A 17392-nucleotide genomic window follows, 5' to 3' on the forward strand; every position below is an offset into this window, starting at 1 on the left:
AAACTTCGCTCTTATACAAAATATTCACAGCATCAAAACAACATTTTACAGCTTCAGTAGGTAGAACTCAAGAATAAGAGATTTAACCTACAAACTGGATTATTTCACAAGTAATAACAAATTTGAAATGACATTTTTTTTTATTTTTTTTTTAATCTCTGCCCCTTCACCCAAAACATCCTCCAAAGCTTTTAAATGTCCATTTGTATCAAAGGAATGCTGCCATGGCAGTGCATAGCAACGGGTGTCAATGACACAAATCCAAGGATTCAGAGCCCATTGTATCAGGAGAAAAAACTAACTAGCAAAAGCAAAAAACACAAACACACAGTTATGTCCTTAACTTGAAGTCTAGTTTAGTCTGTCTATACTCACCTTCACTACAAATCTCACTCGAGCAAAATGAACCATTGGCAACAATATGGTGAAAATCTCTCTTTATAATAAACCCTAGCGCCATTATTGATGTGATATGTATCACAGCCACCCTTCTTTATGTACCAGTTATAAATCACATTACAGATTACATCATAAAAAAGTACTATTTTGGATATAAGATTTGTCTTCAGATAACGGTTTTATCATATCACTCGTTACAAATATTTCATTTATTTAAAAAATAAAAATAAAAAAATAAAATGAAACCTCCTAAACAGCTTGCTCCTTCCAAAAAAACACATGGCTATCTATTTAACACCACTGATTCGAGAAATAATTTTATTAAAACAGAAGTCATCAGTGAACCATCTGCATTGTAGACAGCATGCAAGTACATTTTTGTATGTTCCGTTGACACTAGATTATTGAGTTACAATGTATATAGTTGTTTTGACTGGGAGCTGAATGAAGTTCTAATGTGTGTTTTTCCAATTTCAATAAATCCCCAAATTTTGCATTCTAAATGTATAGAATTTCTCGACAGATACAAATACTAAGGAAATATTTAAGTCTATAGGGGATTTGAGCAATTTGAAGAGTTCTTACCAAAACGTGGATCTAACCGTGGGTCTAGCCAAGATGTGGACTTGTTCTTATGGTTTATGTAGTAAATCTCCCCTTCAGGAGTCAGTGCCTGCTCCCACCCATCTGGCAGTGGACCTATAACATAAATAATAATAAAAAGGGAAAAAAAAAATATCTTCAGAAGCATGCAAATTTCCTGTGGGTAATAAATACGCAAGACGAGCAGTGAGTCAAGAATTAGGACATATGTAATTCAAAACTTCATTGCGTCACTAGTGATTGCATCAATTTGGAATATTTTTCCAAGAGATTGCAGAAGAAATTTACCCAATATTATTCATGCATTAATAGGGAAACTATATCCCAAGTGACACCCAGCTTACCCAACGCAAGAGTCATTGGTTGCAACGCTCTTTTATAAAGTCCAAAGTGGAAGGAATTTCCTGACTGCAAAGTTAGTAGCAGAGGGCTAGTGCGCATGCATTGAGAGGTAAAAAGGTATGCAAGGAAATCGCAAAGAACCAAAGCTGAAAAGAGTATCCCCCTGCAGTGTACATGTGTTGCTGAGAGGAAGGTACAACTGAACATAACATTTTAACTCCAGGTATAGTTGAGAGAGGCAGAGCTGATGATGGCTTTAAATCGGAAAGAATATTCTTGATAGGGGGCCTTATCGCCCAATTTTTATTTTGGCATTTGAGAACTGCTTTGTTTGAAAACGATTCATTTATTCTAAAAGGTACACGTTTAGTTTCTTCGGTTGCTTTTATTTTAGTTTAATGAAATTGTATTTTTAATTAGTCAAGGTCATTGCTACTGCGAGAGTAGACTGTTTTATATCCCGCACTTCTCTTCTCATTGACACAATAGAAGTACGATAGCAAGCTAGATTCGGCCAGCACTTTATATAATTGAAGAGAGGCATATCCAGGAAATTTTGATATTGCATTGCTTTCCACCTGGGAGTGAGGCAAAATATGTGAAAAATAAACTGGAGTTAAATAATCTGAAGTAGAACAATAAGAATTTGGAGAAGGGTATTTTATTGAAAATAAATAAATAAATAAAAACTGATTTGCAAGAATTCGGCTAAAAGGCCAGAGATATATATTAGAGATTGAGCAGTGATGTTGGCCAAGAATGTCCTAACCTAAAGCCCCGTGGACCCTTAAAGGTCACTAAAAATGGTTCAAGGAAAGGCAAATTACCCCTTCTTTTCCAACATTTAGCAAATAACTGAAAATAAAGGTTAGATCACAACTCAATATTTATAGAGGAAGAGACTTACACTGACAATTATCTGTGAATCATTGAACTCTAAAGTATGGATGGAACTTTTAAGGATTAAATGAAGCTGTAAAGAAACAAGTCACAGCACAGTGTATTATACGATCTACACGGTCAGAAATTAGGAGTAGCCATTTTAGTTTTCTAATGATACATTTAGAACTGATGGAGTGCGATTATCCAGGAGAAATAAACCACACGTAAAGCACTGCTTGGAAAGTGATTAAAGGGATAATCTCCCAGCGAAGCCGCTTTACAGAGAAACTTTATTAAAATGCATGTCTAACAAAGCTTATTTATTTTCATTTATTTAATAGCTCTTATACAGAGCGCTTTACAAAATATTATTGCATCAGCCTCCATACCAGAATACAATCTAACATTTGTTTTCTTTCCAGATTTAATTTATCCACTTTACGCATTATGATTTTTTGGGGGGGGTTTACCTTTGTCGTCTGAACCCCACTTCATATTTTCACATTGCTTTAAAAGCAATCTGTATCTAGATATTAACATAGCAGCCTGTTTGCAAATTTTTAGAGACCAGTGGTTCATATTTTTCTTGGTCAGCAATCCAAGACATATACGTGGTATTAATTTCTTGTCCCCTTCTATATAGTTAGACCCTTCATGAATGTTAAACAAGATGCACAACGCAGCTACATCACCCCTCATTTTGAATTGGAGTGCTGTGCATATCCTATAGACCACTGTGCAGCTGTGGTTTATGGGATTTGTAGTTAAGCACTTTCATATATTTTTAAATAGGCATGAAACCGTTCAGTTGCAAATAGGTTTGCAATATAAATGGAATAAAAGGACAGAGTTACGTACACTGTATCCTATGCAAAGGGAATAAAATACGAAAAGACTGGTTCTCAGCAGACCTTACAAGCATGCTGTGATCTACAATAAAGACTGCTGAGGACCAGACCTTTCTAATGTGTTTATATAAAGTTTTGTTTCCCAGCCTCAGCTTGGAGACACCACTGCTAAGTGTCCGTATTTTGTGGCGTGTGCGGCCTCATGGTGGAATTCTGTAACTGGCCTGCAGATGCAAAGGGAATGGGCAATGATGGATTTTTGGTGTGCCTTCTGCCTACCTGAATGAGAAATAGTGTGTGCAGCAATATAGAACAAGTAGTTATTCATGTCTTACAGTAAGGATCCTAGTAATTGTATAGTCTTATATAAAAAACTTTTAAACATCACTGACAAATAAAAGAAACAGCCTTTTAAATTGTTTATATATGGTAGATCATCAGAAAATAAACCGTTTTGAAGGCGATTTGTTTTTACTTTTTTTTTTTTTTTAGAGAAGCTGTTCCATGGGTTTTAAGTATAAAAAATTTAAACAAGGCCATAACCATGAATAATTTTATATACAATGATACATGCATCTTAATCTGTGCACTGCCATGGACCTTATTAGGTAATATATATATAAAATATTTTTTCAATTTCTTTCAAATGAGCAACCAGTCACAATGTGTGGAGTTAAATCCGTTCAACGCACATCACAGGCTACAACACTACAAATTCAAACATTATAAAAACCTCTAAAAACTGAGCTGGGGGAAGATTTCAATTATGGATCTGTTAGGATTTTTTGTTTGTGACATTTGTGTAGTGTATTCAGTCTGTGACAACAGGGATCCACCTTGAGTATGCTATAGTCCTACGAAGTGTACAAAAAAGAAAAAGAAAAAAACACATACAAAAAAAAAAAAAAAAACACTAACGTGAGCTAATGTACCTTTCCTCATTAAACCCTTTTATTAGATTCTATTCAGTACACTTGGCATGGAACACACAAGATAACCGTGAATTATTTAAGTTGGAATGCCCCTAGAAAACTGTATATATTTTACAATAACTCTGTATAAAGAGATCTTCTTATCCCACCTAGCAATTCACAGATGAGAGGGATCTACCAGCTGAGTTACAAGGGAGATCAGGAAAGAAAAAAAGAAAAGAAAAAAAAATGTTTTAAATCTTCTATAGCAATTGAGTATATAATTTTACACTAAGATAAATTAAATAGTGACTTCATAAAGATTATTGTTATTGCCGAATGCAAACCAGCCATGACAGTCTCACTTTAAAAGTCACAAGGACGTATAAAAATAGTTTTTTTTTAAGGCACAGGAATGCTATACAAGCTTTTCCGGTTTGCGAATTCTGACACTTGTGTTAGCATCCTCAACTAATGACATCATCTCTATTGCACAATCTAACAGAGGTCTCATTTTGTATTCTTTTACATATATGTACAAAGATTTTATGCAGTGATTCACCTCTGGTCTTGCAATGACAGGTAAAAGTATGAATTGAATTTTTTTTTTATTCAGTCCAATTAGAAAAGCATAAAAATATGCCCATCTAATATGTATAGGAGACATCCACAGAGATGCCAAATGCTGGACCCCATAACCAGAGATATATTTATCACTGCTATGGAATGGCTAGAATTAACTTTACTCATCACAGAACATAGATCTTGACTATAGATCTATCTTCCTCAAAAATTCTATTGGCATGGCTTTTTGGAGTAAATAATCTGTGATATTTACGAGGTATAAACCAACAATTTCATGAGGCAACAGGCACAGAAAATCACTCACAGGCATTCTGCTGCACAATTATTATACACACACGAAACTTAAATACAAAATAGTATTTTGCTACGAAAACATGTCTCAGTGTAAAGAAATTATCGCGCAGAGCGAGGCAGCATAAAAATTAACAGTCTAATAACCGTGATTAAGAATATGACGGAGGGCGAGGTTAAGCAGTGCAACTGGTTCACAAAGTCGTTGATTCCGAGTGTTAACGATGTGTATGGGATTCTAATGGATCAAGCTTTGACAAGTTGGATGCTTTATTTATGGAAGCAATGGACTCATTAAAAGGGACACTATTGTCACCAGAACAACTACAGCTTATTGAATTTGTTCTGGTGAGTAGAATCATTCCCTTCAGGCTTTTTGCTGTAAGCACTGTCTTTTCAGAGAAAATGCAGTGTTTACATTACAGCCTAGTGATAACTTCACTGGCCACTCCTTAGATGGCTGCTAGAGATCCTTCCTGGGTCATGGCTGCCTAAAATGCATCCAAACATTCAGTATCTCCTCCCTCTGCATGCAGTCACTGAACTTTCCTCATAGAGATTCATTGATTCAATTCATCTCTATGAGGAGAGGCCGATTGGCCAGGGCTGTGTTTGAATCATGCTGGCTCTGCCCCTGATCTGCCTCTGTTAGGCTCAGCCAATCCTATGGGGAAGCATTGGATCAGGCTACCACTTCTGATGAAGTCAACAGGCAATGGGCAGGTCTAAAGGAAACAGGGACAAAGTAAGCAGCTGCAGACTTGAACACAAGTAAGATGTTACTATATTTAAGGAGGCATGAGGGGGCCAGGGTGGCTAGATGTTGGTTTTAACACTATAGGGTCAGGAAAACATGTTTGTGATCCTGACCCTATAGTGCTCGTTTAAATTAACTTTCTAGCAATGAGGTAAAACGATATGTAAGATGTACAGTTACTGTGGCACAGGGAGATTTCTTTTTTATGTGGAGGGACGACAAGGGCAACAACAAAAAGTTACAACAGTATTGGTTTGTGCAGTAAATACATCATTTACCATATTAATAAGTTATATTTTGTGCTTAGTGAATCTTAATTGAGGGAGTCGCGTTAAGAGGTTTACTTATGCCCTCCAGCACGGCCATGATTTGGTCTTTGGGGGTGTTACGGGTAACCTGCCCCCCTCTAGTGTGATTGGCCTGGTTTGTAAACACTTTCTGATGAAGGGCAGGCTTTCACAATGACTGCATCCAAACCAGCATACAGGCAGCAGAACAGAATTACATATGTTACTGCATTCATATGAACCTTTTTAATTTTGTGTTTTTTTTGTTTTTTTTTAATACATCTGCAAAAATAATTGCACACTTTGAATGAAACCCATCTTAAAGAGGACTCCATACCACATAACCAGTACCACCTGCTGTAAGTGTAGTGGTGCTAGGAGGGCCCTATTGCTGCCACAGTAAGTCAGACTGTTTTAGAATGGTTTGACAACTTACTTGTATCCCACCAGGCTTTCATGGCTGAAGCTCCTACTTCCGTTCTTCCTTCTGAAGGAGAACTTGGTTGGCTCACCCCCCAGACGCGGGTGGCCAGGGAGACCGAGGTAAGTTGTCAAACTGCACTAAAACATTGGAAGGCGCCAGAGCACACATGGCACAATGACCACTACAGTGAGCTGTAGTGGTTATGGTGATCTGAGTGTAGCTTTAATGGTGGCACAGTTTCTAAAAGTTCTATTGTACATGGTTATGATGCAAATATCGTACTTAATTCCACCAAAAACAAGCCCAAATCATTCTATAGATTGCCGAGTAATAAAGTTCAATATTCTAACAGACCAGAAATACCTAGATATGTTCAATAAATACATCTACAGAAGGGCAGCTACACATCTGTTTATAAAATGTGAAATAAAAACAAAAATCAACTATGGCATTTACTATTTTCTGCAAGACAAACTAAGGAAGCTGTGCTCTTGTCCACAGCACACTAGAGGACAACCAGTACAGAGAACGCAGATTAAAATCCATGTCAGAGAAACCAATCCTACAAAAAGCATGGCTAGAAAAAGCTTGCAGCACCAACCAAATGCCTGGTTCTTGTAAAGAAGAAGTCGCATGCACCAGACACCCAAAGGAACCAGAAAGAAACCAAGAAATAAATACAAAATGAAAATTTCCACCACCTAAGCAGTCACCCATTCACCAGGATTATTACGGTACGCTACGAGATAACACATTATTAAATCAGCACTATACCTGTTGGGTTCATTAAGTTTTGCTGTACGGGAGGGCTTGTAGGAGCAGTAACGTTCATCTGTGAAAGCATTGCCTTCCTGGGGTCCTGCCATGTTGTAGTTTGTTCAATGTGACTAGAAAGAAAGAAGGGGGAAAAAAATGAATTAGAAAACCATAAGGATAATCAATACTTCTTGTGAGGTTACAAGTAAGAATTTTATTTCAATCTAGAGCAGTTAGCAATTATGCCGCTACAGAATGTTTAAAGGGACACGATATGCATCCAGACAATTGAAGTGGTCTGGGTGCAGTGTCCTTGCCCCCCTTTGTATTGCAACGTGAAACATTGAGAAAATGCAATGCAGTACTAAGACAGCCAGTAGATGTGTTTCCGGGAGTTTAATACACTCCAGGATCCCTAAAGGATGTTGGATGTCCTAATGCTCTGCATGAAGTCATCCGGTGTCAGTGAAAAACCCATTGTGTCAGAGAAAGAAGGTAGCAGCAGATCTACAACCTTAAGCAAGTGGATTTATTATTACTTTTATATCTATCTATCTATATATATATATCCCCAAAGAAAACATGCAGTGGAAAAATGCATTTATATTTTTCAGGGTATAGCTAATATATATCTATCTGTTTCAATGTAATGTTCCTTTAAAAGATAACTGAAGGATAAAAAAAATTATATATTCACATTTTTATTGCATTAAATAAAATAATGTAAATAAAATACTTTCCAGGTTATGAAACAAATATTTTACAGGTCTCAAACCAGTACGACTTTTCTCATACAAATCTACATAGTAGAGATTTAAACAGATACTCCAGACACCAAAACAACTTCATCTAAATTAAATAGTTATGGTGCCAAGAGGCCCCTTGCCTTACCAAAAAGGGTAAAAGCGATCTGTAACAGTTTAACCCCAAAGTTGCGTCCAGCGCCAGACTCAGTTACCCCCGCCCAGACGGCATCAGGCTGATTGGCTGAGAGTGGTCAGCTGATGCTTTCAGCCAATCAGTAACTCTCTATTCCAGGCATAGGCAACCTTCGGCACTCCAGATGTTCTGGACTACCTCTCCCATTATGCTTTGCCAGCATTATGGATGTAAGAGCATTATGGGAGATGTAGTCCACAACATCTGGAGTGCCAAAGGTTGCCTATTCCTGCTCTATTCACTAAACTGGCTTGCAAAGAATCTAATGGTTTAACTCCTTGAGGTAAGAGAACAGGAGCATCCTGGCACCATAACAACTTAATTTATATGTACTATTGGTGCCTGGAGTGTCCCTTTTAGAAACCAATAAATTATCCCCAAGTTCCACTTACCAAATAGAGTCAGTGTAACTGCTCTGTTAACTTGGAAGAGATATACCACAGTTGCTACCCGTTTACACATAGCCCTGCAAACCATTTAGTGAATCATGCCAAGTGCCCAATCTTGGCAGAGGCGCAATTCAGCTATAATCTTAGGGATGAGGTCGTGTTCAGCCCAAGTTGTGTGTGCTGCGAGAAGGTGCCACCTGCAAAGCATGGACAAAATAAACACAAGGCAGTCTAAACTATGTTTGGATGCCTAACTGTGAGGGGCTGTCTTAGAACTACGGTAACTCAAAAACTGCTGCAATTCTTCTGCAAAAGAGCATGCTTTGAGAGTTTTACGCACTATCATCTTGGCAGAAAATGCAAAGTTGTGATGGTGCTTAGAGTGTGTCTAAGAGCGATTACAAAATTACTGCATAGGAATTATATTTACAAGAAATATATTTGGGGGGGGGGGGGGGGGAGATCTGGAGTATATAGTAAATTTAAGCAGAATCCAAAATAAAAAGGGGGTGCTACAAACAATACTATATTAGCTTTATTTCATTTCTTAACCTTAATAACACTATGCACATATACAAAATTCAGAAATAAAATAAACAGTGCCCTAGAGGAGTAATAACCACCGTATTATAACTGCTTGTTTAACCTGAATAAATACATTTGAAATATAAGGACCTGTATAGATGCACAATCAGATCCACAATAAGTAACACAATACTAGATTTACGATTTGAAAACCGAAATGCACAACTCACGTCTTCAGTTAAAATACAGCTAAATTAGCTTAAATTTTGCAATCTGGATTGCAGTTCACCATTTACTAGTTCGTGAATGATTCCCATACATTTCCAATTCTTTTGCTACATTTCATGGTATATTGCCATATGTTTGATCCACTACACTACCTTCTGCCTTGGACCAGTACAGAAATTCTTGATTTTAGAATGTACATCACACGTGTTTCCAAACAGCAAAACTATCTGTTTAATTTTCCAGTACGATTCCGTACCATTAGGTGCCACCTCCCACAAAAGGCATTCTGTTCCGTGCAGGTCATGGAATTCCAAGATCTATTTTACCCGTTTAGCCAATTATATCACTCAGCACTTACAGAGGAGTTTATATTTGCCAGATAGGTTACACTATAGTAAAAACAGCTAGTTTAGAAAAAATATTTTCCAGTGAAAGAAGTTTTTTTGCGTAAGTCTTTGTGGCCTATTAAACTGCCAAAGTGTATAATAATACTTTAAAACGTGTGAGGTCCATACAAATACACACAATGTTTATGCTAATTTCCACTAAAACACTGACAGACAGTTTCATAGAAATAAATCCATTAAAGTGCACAGACAGTTTACTTATCTGTAGAAAGAAACAGATTCATTTGAATATTAAAGAAGACCGAACCCAAAGTGCACGTAAAAAAAAAAAAAAAAAAAAAAAAAAAGACATTTATAATTGACCGGATTACAACTTTCGATTTTATTAAACAGGTCAGCCAAAAGTGTTGTAGCTGGTCCAATATTTTAAAATATTAATGGAAAAACACAGTAATGTTGAGGGTTTAACTCCTATCAATACAAGGGTGTTTGAGCAAGCCCTTTAAAAACCGCACAAACCCACAGCTGCGATCAAAAATTGTCAATCGTATTCAACAATGAGAAAATAAAAAGCAAATAAATGATAATCACATTAAAGTGAACAGAATCAAGTGGTTACCTTGAGGGGATCTCTGTTCCACCCAGGAGATTGTCACTAGAGTAAATTTCTAGTCAATGTAGTGATTTGCACATATAATATTGGGGTGCTACAGTCGTCTTGCTAAGCTATGAGAAGCGCTCACTCAGCTTAGAGTGGCTGCTCGACTCGAGTAAGAAAGGACAGCCAGCATGGTGTACACCAAGAGCTTTCTAAAAACAAATTTGGAACCTTTAGTTAATCCATAAAGCACTTCAAGCTTGGGGTCTGGCCTGGAAAGATAATTTAACCCCTTAAGGACACGACATGTGTGACATGTCATGATTCCATTTTATTCAAGACGCTTGGTCCTTAAGGGGTTAAACTGTTTTGGATTGGTTGGACAATATATATAAATGGCAATAATAATAAGAATAATGACAAATTTTACTGTTCCAAACTGAGTTTCATTTATGAACTACTTGCAATTTGGTCACCAGCTGGGCTCAACAGCATCAAACACATCCACTCAGGCAATGTGAAAAGCACATTTCAGAAGAGTTTATTAAACCCTTAAGGACCAAACTTCTGGAATAAAAGGGAATCATGACATGTCATGTGTCCTTAAGGGGTTAAAGCTCATGAGTTGCACAGGAGGAGGGGAAAATGGAGAGAGAGAGAGACATATACTGCCCACAATTTTAGCACAAACTGCTCTGTGTATTCCCAAATGGACCATGACTCAGCGATTGCTTACATAAAGCTGACCATTTGCTTCCTTTTCTGCTCTGTTGAACAAAGGCAATGACTACCTCCCTGCTGCTATTAGAGCACAAGAGGACTCTCCTTCTGAGAGGCCCCCTTTGAAGGTCGAGTAGGTTGAAAGCCTTGAAGTTTGACTTCCTTGTGACGTCACGATACACAGATTCCCTGCTACTTTACCAGAACTCCCACTTGTCTTCCCTGCCAGTATTTAGAGTTGGTCCAGGAAATAGACAAGAGGAGTTTTGGAGAGGGGACTGGCAACTTCCGATGAGATAATTTTCTATAGACACAATGTGACAAGGTTTCCACTTGCATCAGACAGTGAGAATTCATTGGGAAAAAATAAAGTAAAAAATATTAAATGGAAAGAGGATACTGGCCTTCAGAAATATATCTAGACAAGTCACACAACGAAGCTGGTGACACAGTCTTTGATTAGAGAAAGTGGTTGCATAACTAATGATCTAATTAACTAGTGATCACTTTGTTCAATAAAGTTTATTTTTGGTGCTATTCGTTAATTCACAAACCCCCAAACCAGCATCCCAGAGTTTAAAGGGACTCTATAGTCACCATATAAAAGCAAGAAAGACAGGTCCCCCAGCCTTCCTTCTTGCTTTTATATGTACTTTCATTTATTAAAAATAAATTTCGAGGTGTTTTTATATTAAAAACTTACCTCCGTTCCAGCGCCGAGCTCCCCGCTAGGCCGCGCCCCCTTTTTCGTCAAAATGACGAAATCGCGGGGCCCAATGGGACGGCTTCGCGCTGCACCAATCGCGTTCTTCATAGAGCGGCATTGAATGCCGCCCTATGAAGAACCTGAGCGCTTTACCGCGCATGTGCGCGGAATGCGCGTTCGCGAGCTGAGCTGTCTGACTGACAGCTCAGCTCGCTTTCTAAAATTACCTACTGTCCCCCCCCGGCCCCCACCCCTGTGCGGCGGGTGGGGGCCCTAAAATTATCAATGAGGGGGGGGGACCTACTGTCCCCCCCCGGCCCCCACCCCTGAGCGGCGGGTGGGGGCCCTACAATTATCAATAAGGGGGGGACCTACTGTCCCCCCCGGCCCCCACCCCTGTGCGGCGGGTGGGGGCCCTAAAATTATCAATGAGGGGGGGGACTTACTGCCCCCCCTGGCCCCCACCCCTGAGCGGCGGGTGGGGGCCCTAAAATGATCAATGAGGGGGGGACCTACTGTCCCCCCCCCGGCCCCCACCCCTGAGCGGCGGGTGGGGGCCCTAAAATTATCAATGAGGGGGGGGACTTACTGTCCCCCCCCCGGCCCCCACCCCTGAGCGGCGGGTGGGGGCCCTACAATTATCAATAAGGGGGGGACCTACTGTCCCCCCGGCCCCCACCCCTGTGCGGCAGGTGGGGGCCCTAAAATTATCAATGAGGGGGGGGACTTACTGTCCCCCCCCCGGCCCCCACCCCTGAGCGGCGGGTGGGGGCCCTACAATTATCAATAAGGGGGGGACCTACTGTCCCCCCCGGCCCCCACCCCTGAGCGGCGGGTGGGGGCCCTAAAATTATCAATAAGGGGGGGGGGGACCTACTGTCCCCCCCCCGGCCCCCACCCCTGAGCGGCGGGTGGGGGCCCTAAAATTATCAATAAGGGGGGGACCTATTGTCCCCCCCGGCCCCCACCCCTGAGCGGTGGGTGGGGGCCCTAAATACAAAGGGGGGGGACCCTAGTTAACCCTCCCCCCCCCCCAAAAAAATATCTCCCTACCTACCCCCCTCACCCTAAAAATAATGAGGGGGGACCATTAACTAAAAACCTGTAAAAAAAGAAAAAATGAGATAAAATCAACTTACCATTCGATGTTTTCTTTCTTCTAAAATCTTCTTTCTTCAGCCCCAAAAAAGGCCAAATAAAAATCCATAATAACCGACGCAATTAAAAAAAAAAAAAAAAAAAAACGAGCGCAAAAAAAAATAATCCATCTTCACCCATGGAGGGCTCCGCGCAGACTGAGCTCCGCAGGGCGGGGGAAGGCTTATAAAGCCTTGCCCCGCCCTGCAATTAGGCTAAGAACACTCTGATTGGTGGGTTTAAGCCAATCAGAGTGCTCTTTGTCATTTTACAAGCGTGGGAAAGTTCTTTGGAATTTTCCCACGCTTGTAAAATGACACAGAGCACTGTGATTGGATGGATTTAAAGCCATCCAATCACAGTGCTCTGTGTCATTTTACAAGCGTGGGAAAGTTCTTTGGAATTTTCCCACGCTTGTAAAATGACACAGAGCACTGTGATTGGATGGATTTCAAGCCATCCAATCACAGTGCTCTGTGTCATTTTACAAGCGTGGGAAAGTTCTTTGGAATTTTCCCACGCTTGTAAAATGACACAGAGCACTGTGATTGGATGGATTTCAAGCCATCCAATCACAGTGCTCTTTGTCATTTTACAAGCGTGGGAAAGTTCTTTGGAATTTTCCCACGCTTGTAAAATGACACAGAGCACTGTGATTGGATGGCTTGAAATCCATCCAATCACAGTGCTCTGTGTCATTTTACAAGCGTGGGAAAATTCCAAAGAACTTTCCCACGCTTGTAAAATGACACAGAGCACTGTGATTGGATGGATTTCAAGCCATCCAATCACAGTGCTCTTTGTCATTTTACAAGCGTGGGAAAGTTCTTTGGAATTTTCCCACGCTTGTAAAATGACAAAGAGCACTCTGATTGGCTTAAACCCACCAATCAGAGTGTTCTTAGCCTAATTGCAGGGCGGGGCAAGGCTTTATAAGCCTTCCCCCGCCCTGCGGAGCTCAGTCTGCGCGGAGCCCTCCATGGGTGAAGATGGATTATTTTTTTTGCGCTCGGGTTTTTTTTTTTTTATTCCGTCGGTTATTATGGATTTTTATTTGGCCTTTTTTGGGGCTGAAGAAAGAAGATTTTAGAAGAAAGAAAACATCGAATGGTAAGTTGTTTTTATCTTATTTTTTTTTTCTTTACAGGTTTTTAGTTAAAGGTTCCCCCCTCATTATTTTTAGGGTGAGGGGGGTAGGTAGGGAGATAAGTTTTTTTTTGGGGAGGGGGGGTGGGGGGGAGAGGGTTAACTAGGGTCCCCACCCCCTTTGTATTTAGGGCCCCCACCCACCGCTCAGGGGTGGGGGCCGGGGGGGGACAATAGGTCCCCCCCTATTGATAATTTTAGGGCCCCCACCCACCGCTCAGGGGTGGGGGCCGGGGGGGGGCAGTAGGTCCCCCCCCCCTTATTGTGAATTTTAGGGCCCCCACCCACCGCTCAGGGGTGGGGGCCGGGGGGGGACAATAGGTCCCCCCCTATTGATAATTTTAGGGCCCCCACCCACCGCTCAAGGGTGGGGGCCGGGGGGGGGGGCAGTAGGTCCCCCCCCCTTATTGTGAATTTTAGGGCCCCCACCCACCGCTCAGGGGTGGGGGCCGGGGGGGGGACAATAGGTCCCCCCCTATTGATAATTTTAGGGCCCCCACCCACCGCTCAGGGGTGGGGGCCGGGGGGGACAATAGGTCCCCCCTTATTGATAATTTTAGGGCCCCCACCCGCCGCACAGGGGTGGGGGCCGGGGGGGGCAGTATGTGCCCCCCTTATTTTTAGGGCCCCCACCCACCGCTCAGGGGTGGGGGCTGGGGGGGGGGGAGGAGAGTAGGTTTCCCCCCCCCCCCCCCCCTTCAACCACTATTGTGGCCGGACAGCATCCCTGTGGGTTCGGGCTTCAGCTGTCAGCTGAAGCCACGCCCACAGCAGTGCTGACAGGCTGTCAACACACAAAGCGCGTTCACAGTGCTTTGTGTGCTGATAGCCCGTCTGATGCATTCACCCAGAATGCATCGGACGAGAGGCCTTTTTAGGGCCTCTGAACTCGGAAGTCCCTCTGGTGGCCGTCTGATTGACTGCAACAAGAGGTGTTCCAAGCTTCTAATGTAAACACTGCATTTTCTCAGAAAATACAGTGCTTACAAGAAAAAGGCTCCGGGTAGCTGTAGCACTCACCTAAACAACCTCATTAAGGTGATGTTGTTCAGGTGACTATAGTGTCCCTTTAATATCCCATCCATTATGACCTGACTGCTTCATAGCTTCCTTCATTGCCAAGACAAAAATTAGATTAGATTTTTTTTCTCCCCGGCTACATCTTCAAATTACAATTGGCCAAGTGCTAGGAAATATTCCACAGTAAGCCAACAAGAGGCACACATGCACTAATCGTGCCCTAAACAGAAGGACACTTTACCTTCTGAAATTAACTCTGATTTACACACAGCTTCAGGCTGCCATTTTATTAACTAGAGAGTCCAATATAAATCAGGAAATATCCACAAAATGTATGATATGACAGATTTAAAAATAGAACCACCACAAACACACCTTTTACTATAGCATGTGTAGGAAACCTGCTTGGGATCGACCGATATAGATTTTTTTTTAGAGCAGATACCGATAATCTGTCAACTTTCAGGTCGATAGCAGATAACTTACCAATATTCTGCACATTTATCATTTTGAAAAAATAAACTATTTCTAAAGGGAAGGGTGCTGCTGGGAAGGTAAGTAAGAGTGTGCTGGGCCCCCCAGGACCGCATGGCTTATAAAGGGCCCGGCGGTCCTAGTATGTATTATTGGAAATATCGGCATCTTTATTGGCCGATACAGATATTGCAGAAAATACAGAATATCTGCCGATAATATTGGCCAGACTGATAATCGGCCGATTCCTAGCAGCATGGCAGATGTTGTGGACTACATATCCCATTATGTTATTACAGCCAATAATGTAGTCCACAACATTAGGAGTGCCGAATGTTGACTTTTCTCGCGCTATAGTCTGGTCCCTTACTGCAATATTTTTCAAGTCCATCAGTAAGCTGCAGTAACGTCCTTTCTGGAGTAAATTTCCTACTCTGGCTGTATCCCTTCTGTGCTTCCCATTTTGGCTAAGATAGGTCTTTACGGTAACTGTTCATATGCTACAACTCCCTGTCTTGACCTTAAGAACCGTTGCATTAAAACAAGACATTCCAAAGCGCTACGGAATAAGCTGGTGCTATATAAATGCCAATAATAATAAATTATAGAAGTAGGTTCGTGATCATGATTCAGCCAGTCCTGATCTGAACATTACTACAGGAGACAACAAATATTCAAAATAGCTAGCCACTTCATAATATAACAAGTTGGGAAAACTACCAATGTATTTTAAAAATGCTACTAAGATGGCATTGGGCACACAGTGATCTATATTCAGAACTAAATAGAAATGCCCTTTCTGGTGAGAGAGAAACAGCCATTATAGCCATTTAACCAGCATACACATGGATTGTAAGGAAGGACCTCCATCACCTTTAGAAAAAAAAATTGTGGCTCTCACTTTTACTGCCCAGGTTCATCACCTATTGTCAGCATTCAGAAATCAAAGTAACAAAATAGCTAGGCTTTCTGCCAAAACAGTATAACTTGTAACAACTTATGTGTGTGAGACTATTGTTCTGGTTTCTAAATTACTATCTTTACTTATTTATTAACTGATGGGCAGGTCCCAGTTGCTTAGTTTCATTTTCATTTCAACACATCACCTATGAGTGAATTCCAATAAATAGCAGGAGATCACAGGTACAAACTGGATACGTCCCAGCAACATTTATTTAGGTATTAAGAGCAACGTTTCAGTTGCCAAGAGCTTTTGTCAAGGAGCCGAAACACTGCACTTCATACCTCAATAAAGTCTGCCTTGGACTAAATCCAATTTGTACCTAGTCTTCTGTTTATGGATTGCCATGGAGTGGATCCATGCTTGGGTGGTGGCACTTGGATCGTGTGTGTGTGTGTGTGTGATTTCTCTACAGGTATGTCAGCGGCAGGTCAATGGAATGAAACGGGGTTTATCCTTTTAATCATAGCAGGAGAGTTTCCTCCATTGGTGTATAGAAATGCAATAACCTGCAATTATCTTAGGAACATATACATATGAGGTGTCTCTAGAATGCAATGTAAACACTGCCTTTCCTCTGGGGGGGAAAAAAAAACAAAACCTGCAGAGGCTGACTATACTCACCGAAACAACTTCAAAAAGCTGTAGTTGCTCTGGTGACTGTAGTGTCCCTTTAAGTGTATTATAATATTTTATGTATTTGATTTTTTTTTTTTCTTCCATATATTTTCTAGTAGAGTGTGCGGTCTACAATTTGTTATATTCAAACAATGTTTGGCTCTGATTTCTTTTGCCTCTAAGTCTCCAGTTACTTTATTGGTTTATGTAGATTGCAACTGAAAACACACACGGAATCATTCATTAATTTATTGCAGATGGTACATGCATTCGTAATTTTGCCTTATTTACCTGCGCACCTTCCTATGAACAGAGCGTACAAGCACATGACTGTTTAAGAGTTTGATGACAAAAATGCAATCTCTGTGACAAAGAGAATGTAGGCTATATTCTGCAATCACATAGATTGTAAGATTACATTTAAATACATGCAGGAAAACAAAAATAAATTATATACACATTTCCATAGCACATTCTGAAGAAAAAAAAGGGGGCAGTT

General features: G+C 40.8%; 1 protein-coding gene across 7 annotated transcripts in view; it reads right to left on the reverse strand.

The window, feature by feature from the left end:
* YAP1 (Yes1 associated transcriptional regulator) overlaps nucleotides 1–17392 on the reverse strand; it is a 69410-nt gene that overhangs the window by 25043 nt on the left and 26975 nt on the right. For 4 of the 7 annotated variants that reach the window (XM_063444932.1, XM_063444929.1, XM_063444931.1 and 1 more), the window contains exons 3-4: nucleotides 7104–7216; nucleotides 985–1098 (exon numbers count right to left, since the gene is read on the reverse strand). In XM_063444932.1, the coding sequence (XP_063301002.1) occupies nucleotides 985–1098; nucleotides 7104–7216 (227 nt within the window). The remainder of the gene's footprint in view (nucleotides 1–984; nucleotides 1099–7103; nucleotides 7217–17392) is intronic. The other 3 variants (XM_063444935.1, XM_063444934.1, XM_063444933.1) reach the window with 1 other exon arrangement.

This window comes from Pelobates fuscus, chromosome 1, assembly GCF_036172605.1.
Source record: "Pelobates fuscus isolate aPelFus1 chromosome 1, aPelFus1.pri, whole genome shotgun sequence".
NCBI classification, from domain to species: domain Eukaryota; kingdom Metazoa; phylum Chordata; class Amphibia; order Anura; family Pelobatidae; genus Pelobates; species Pelobates fuscus.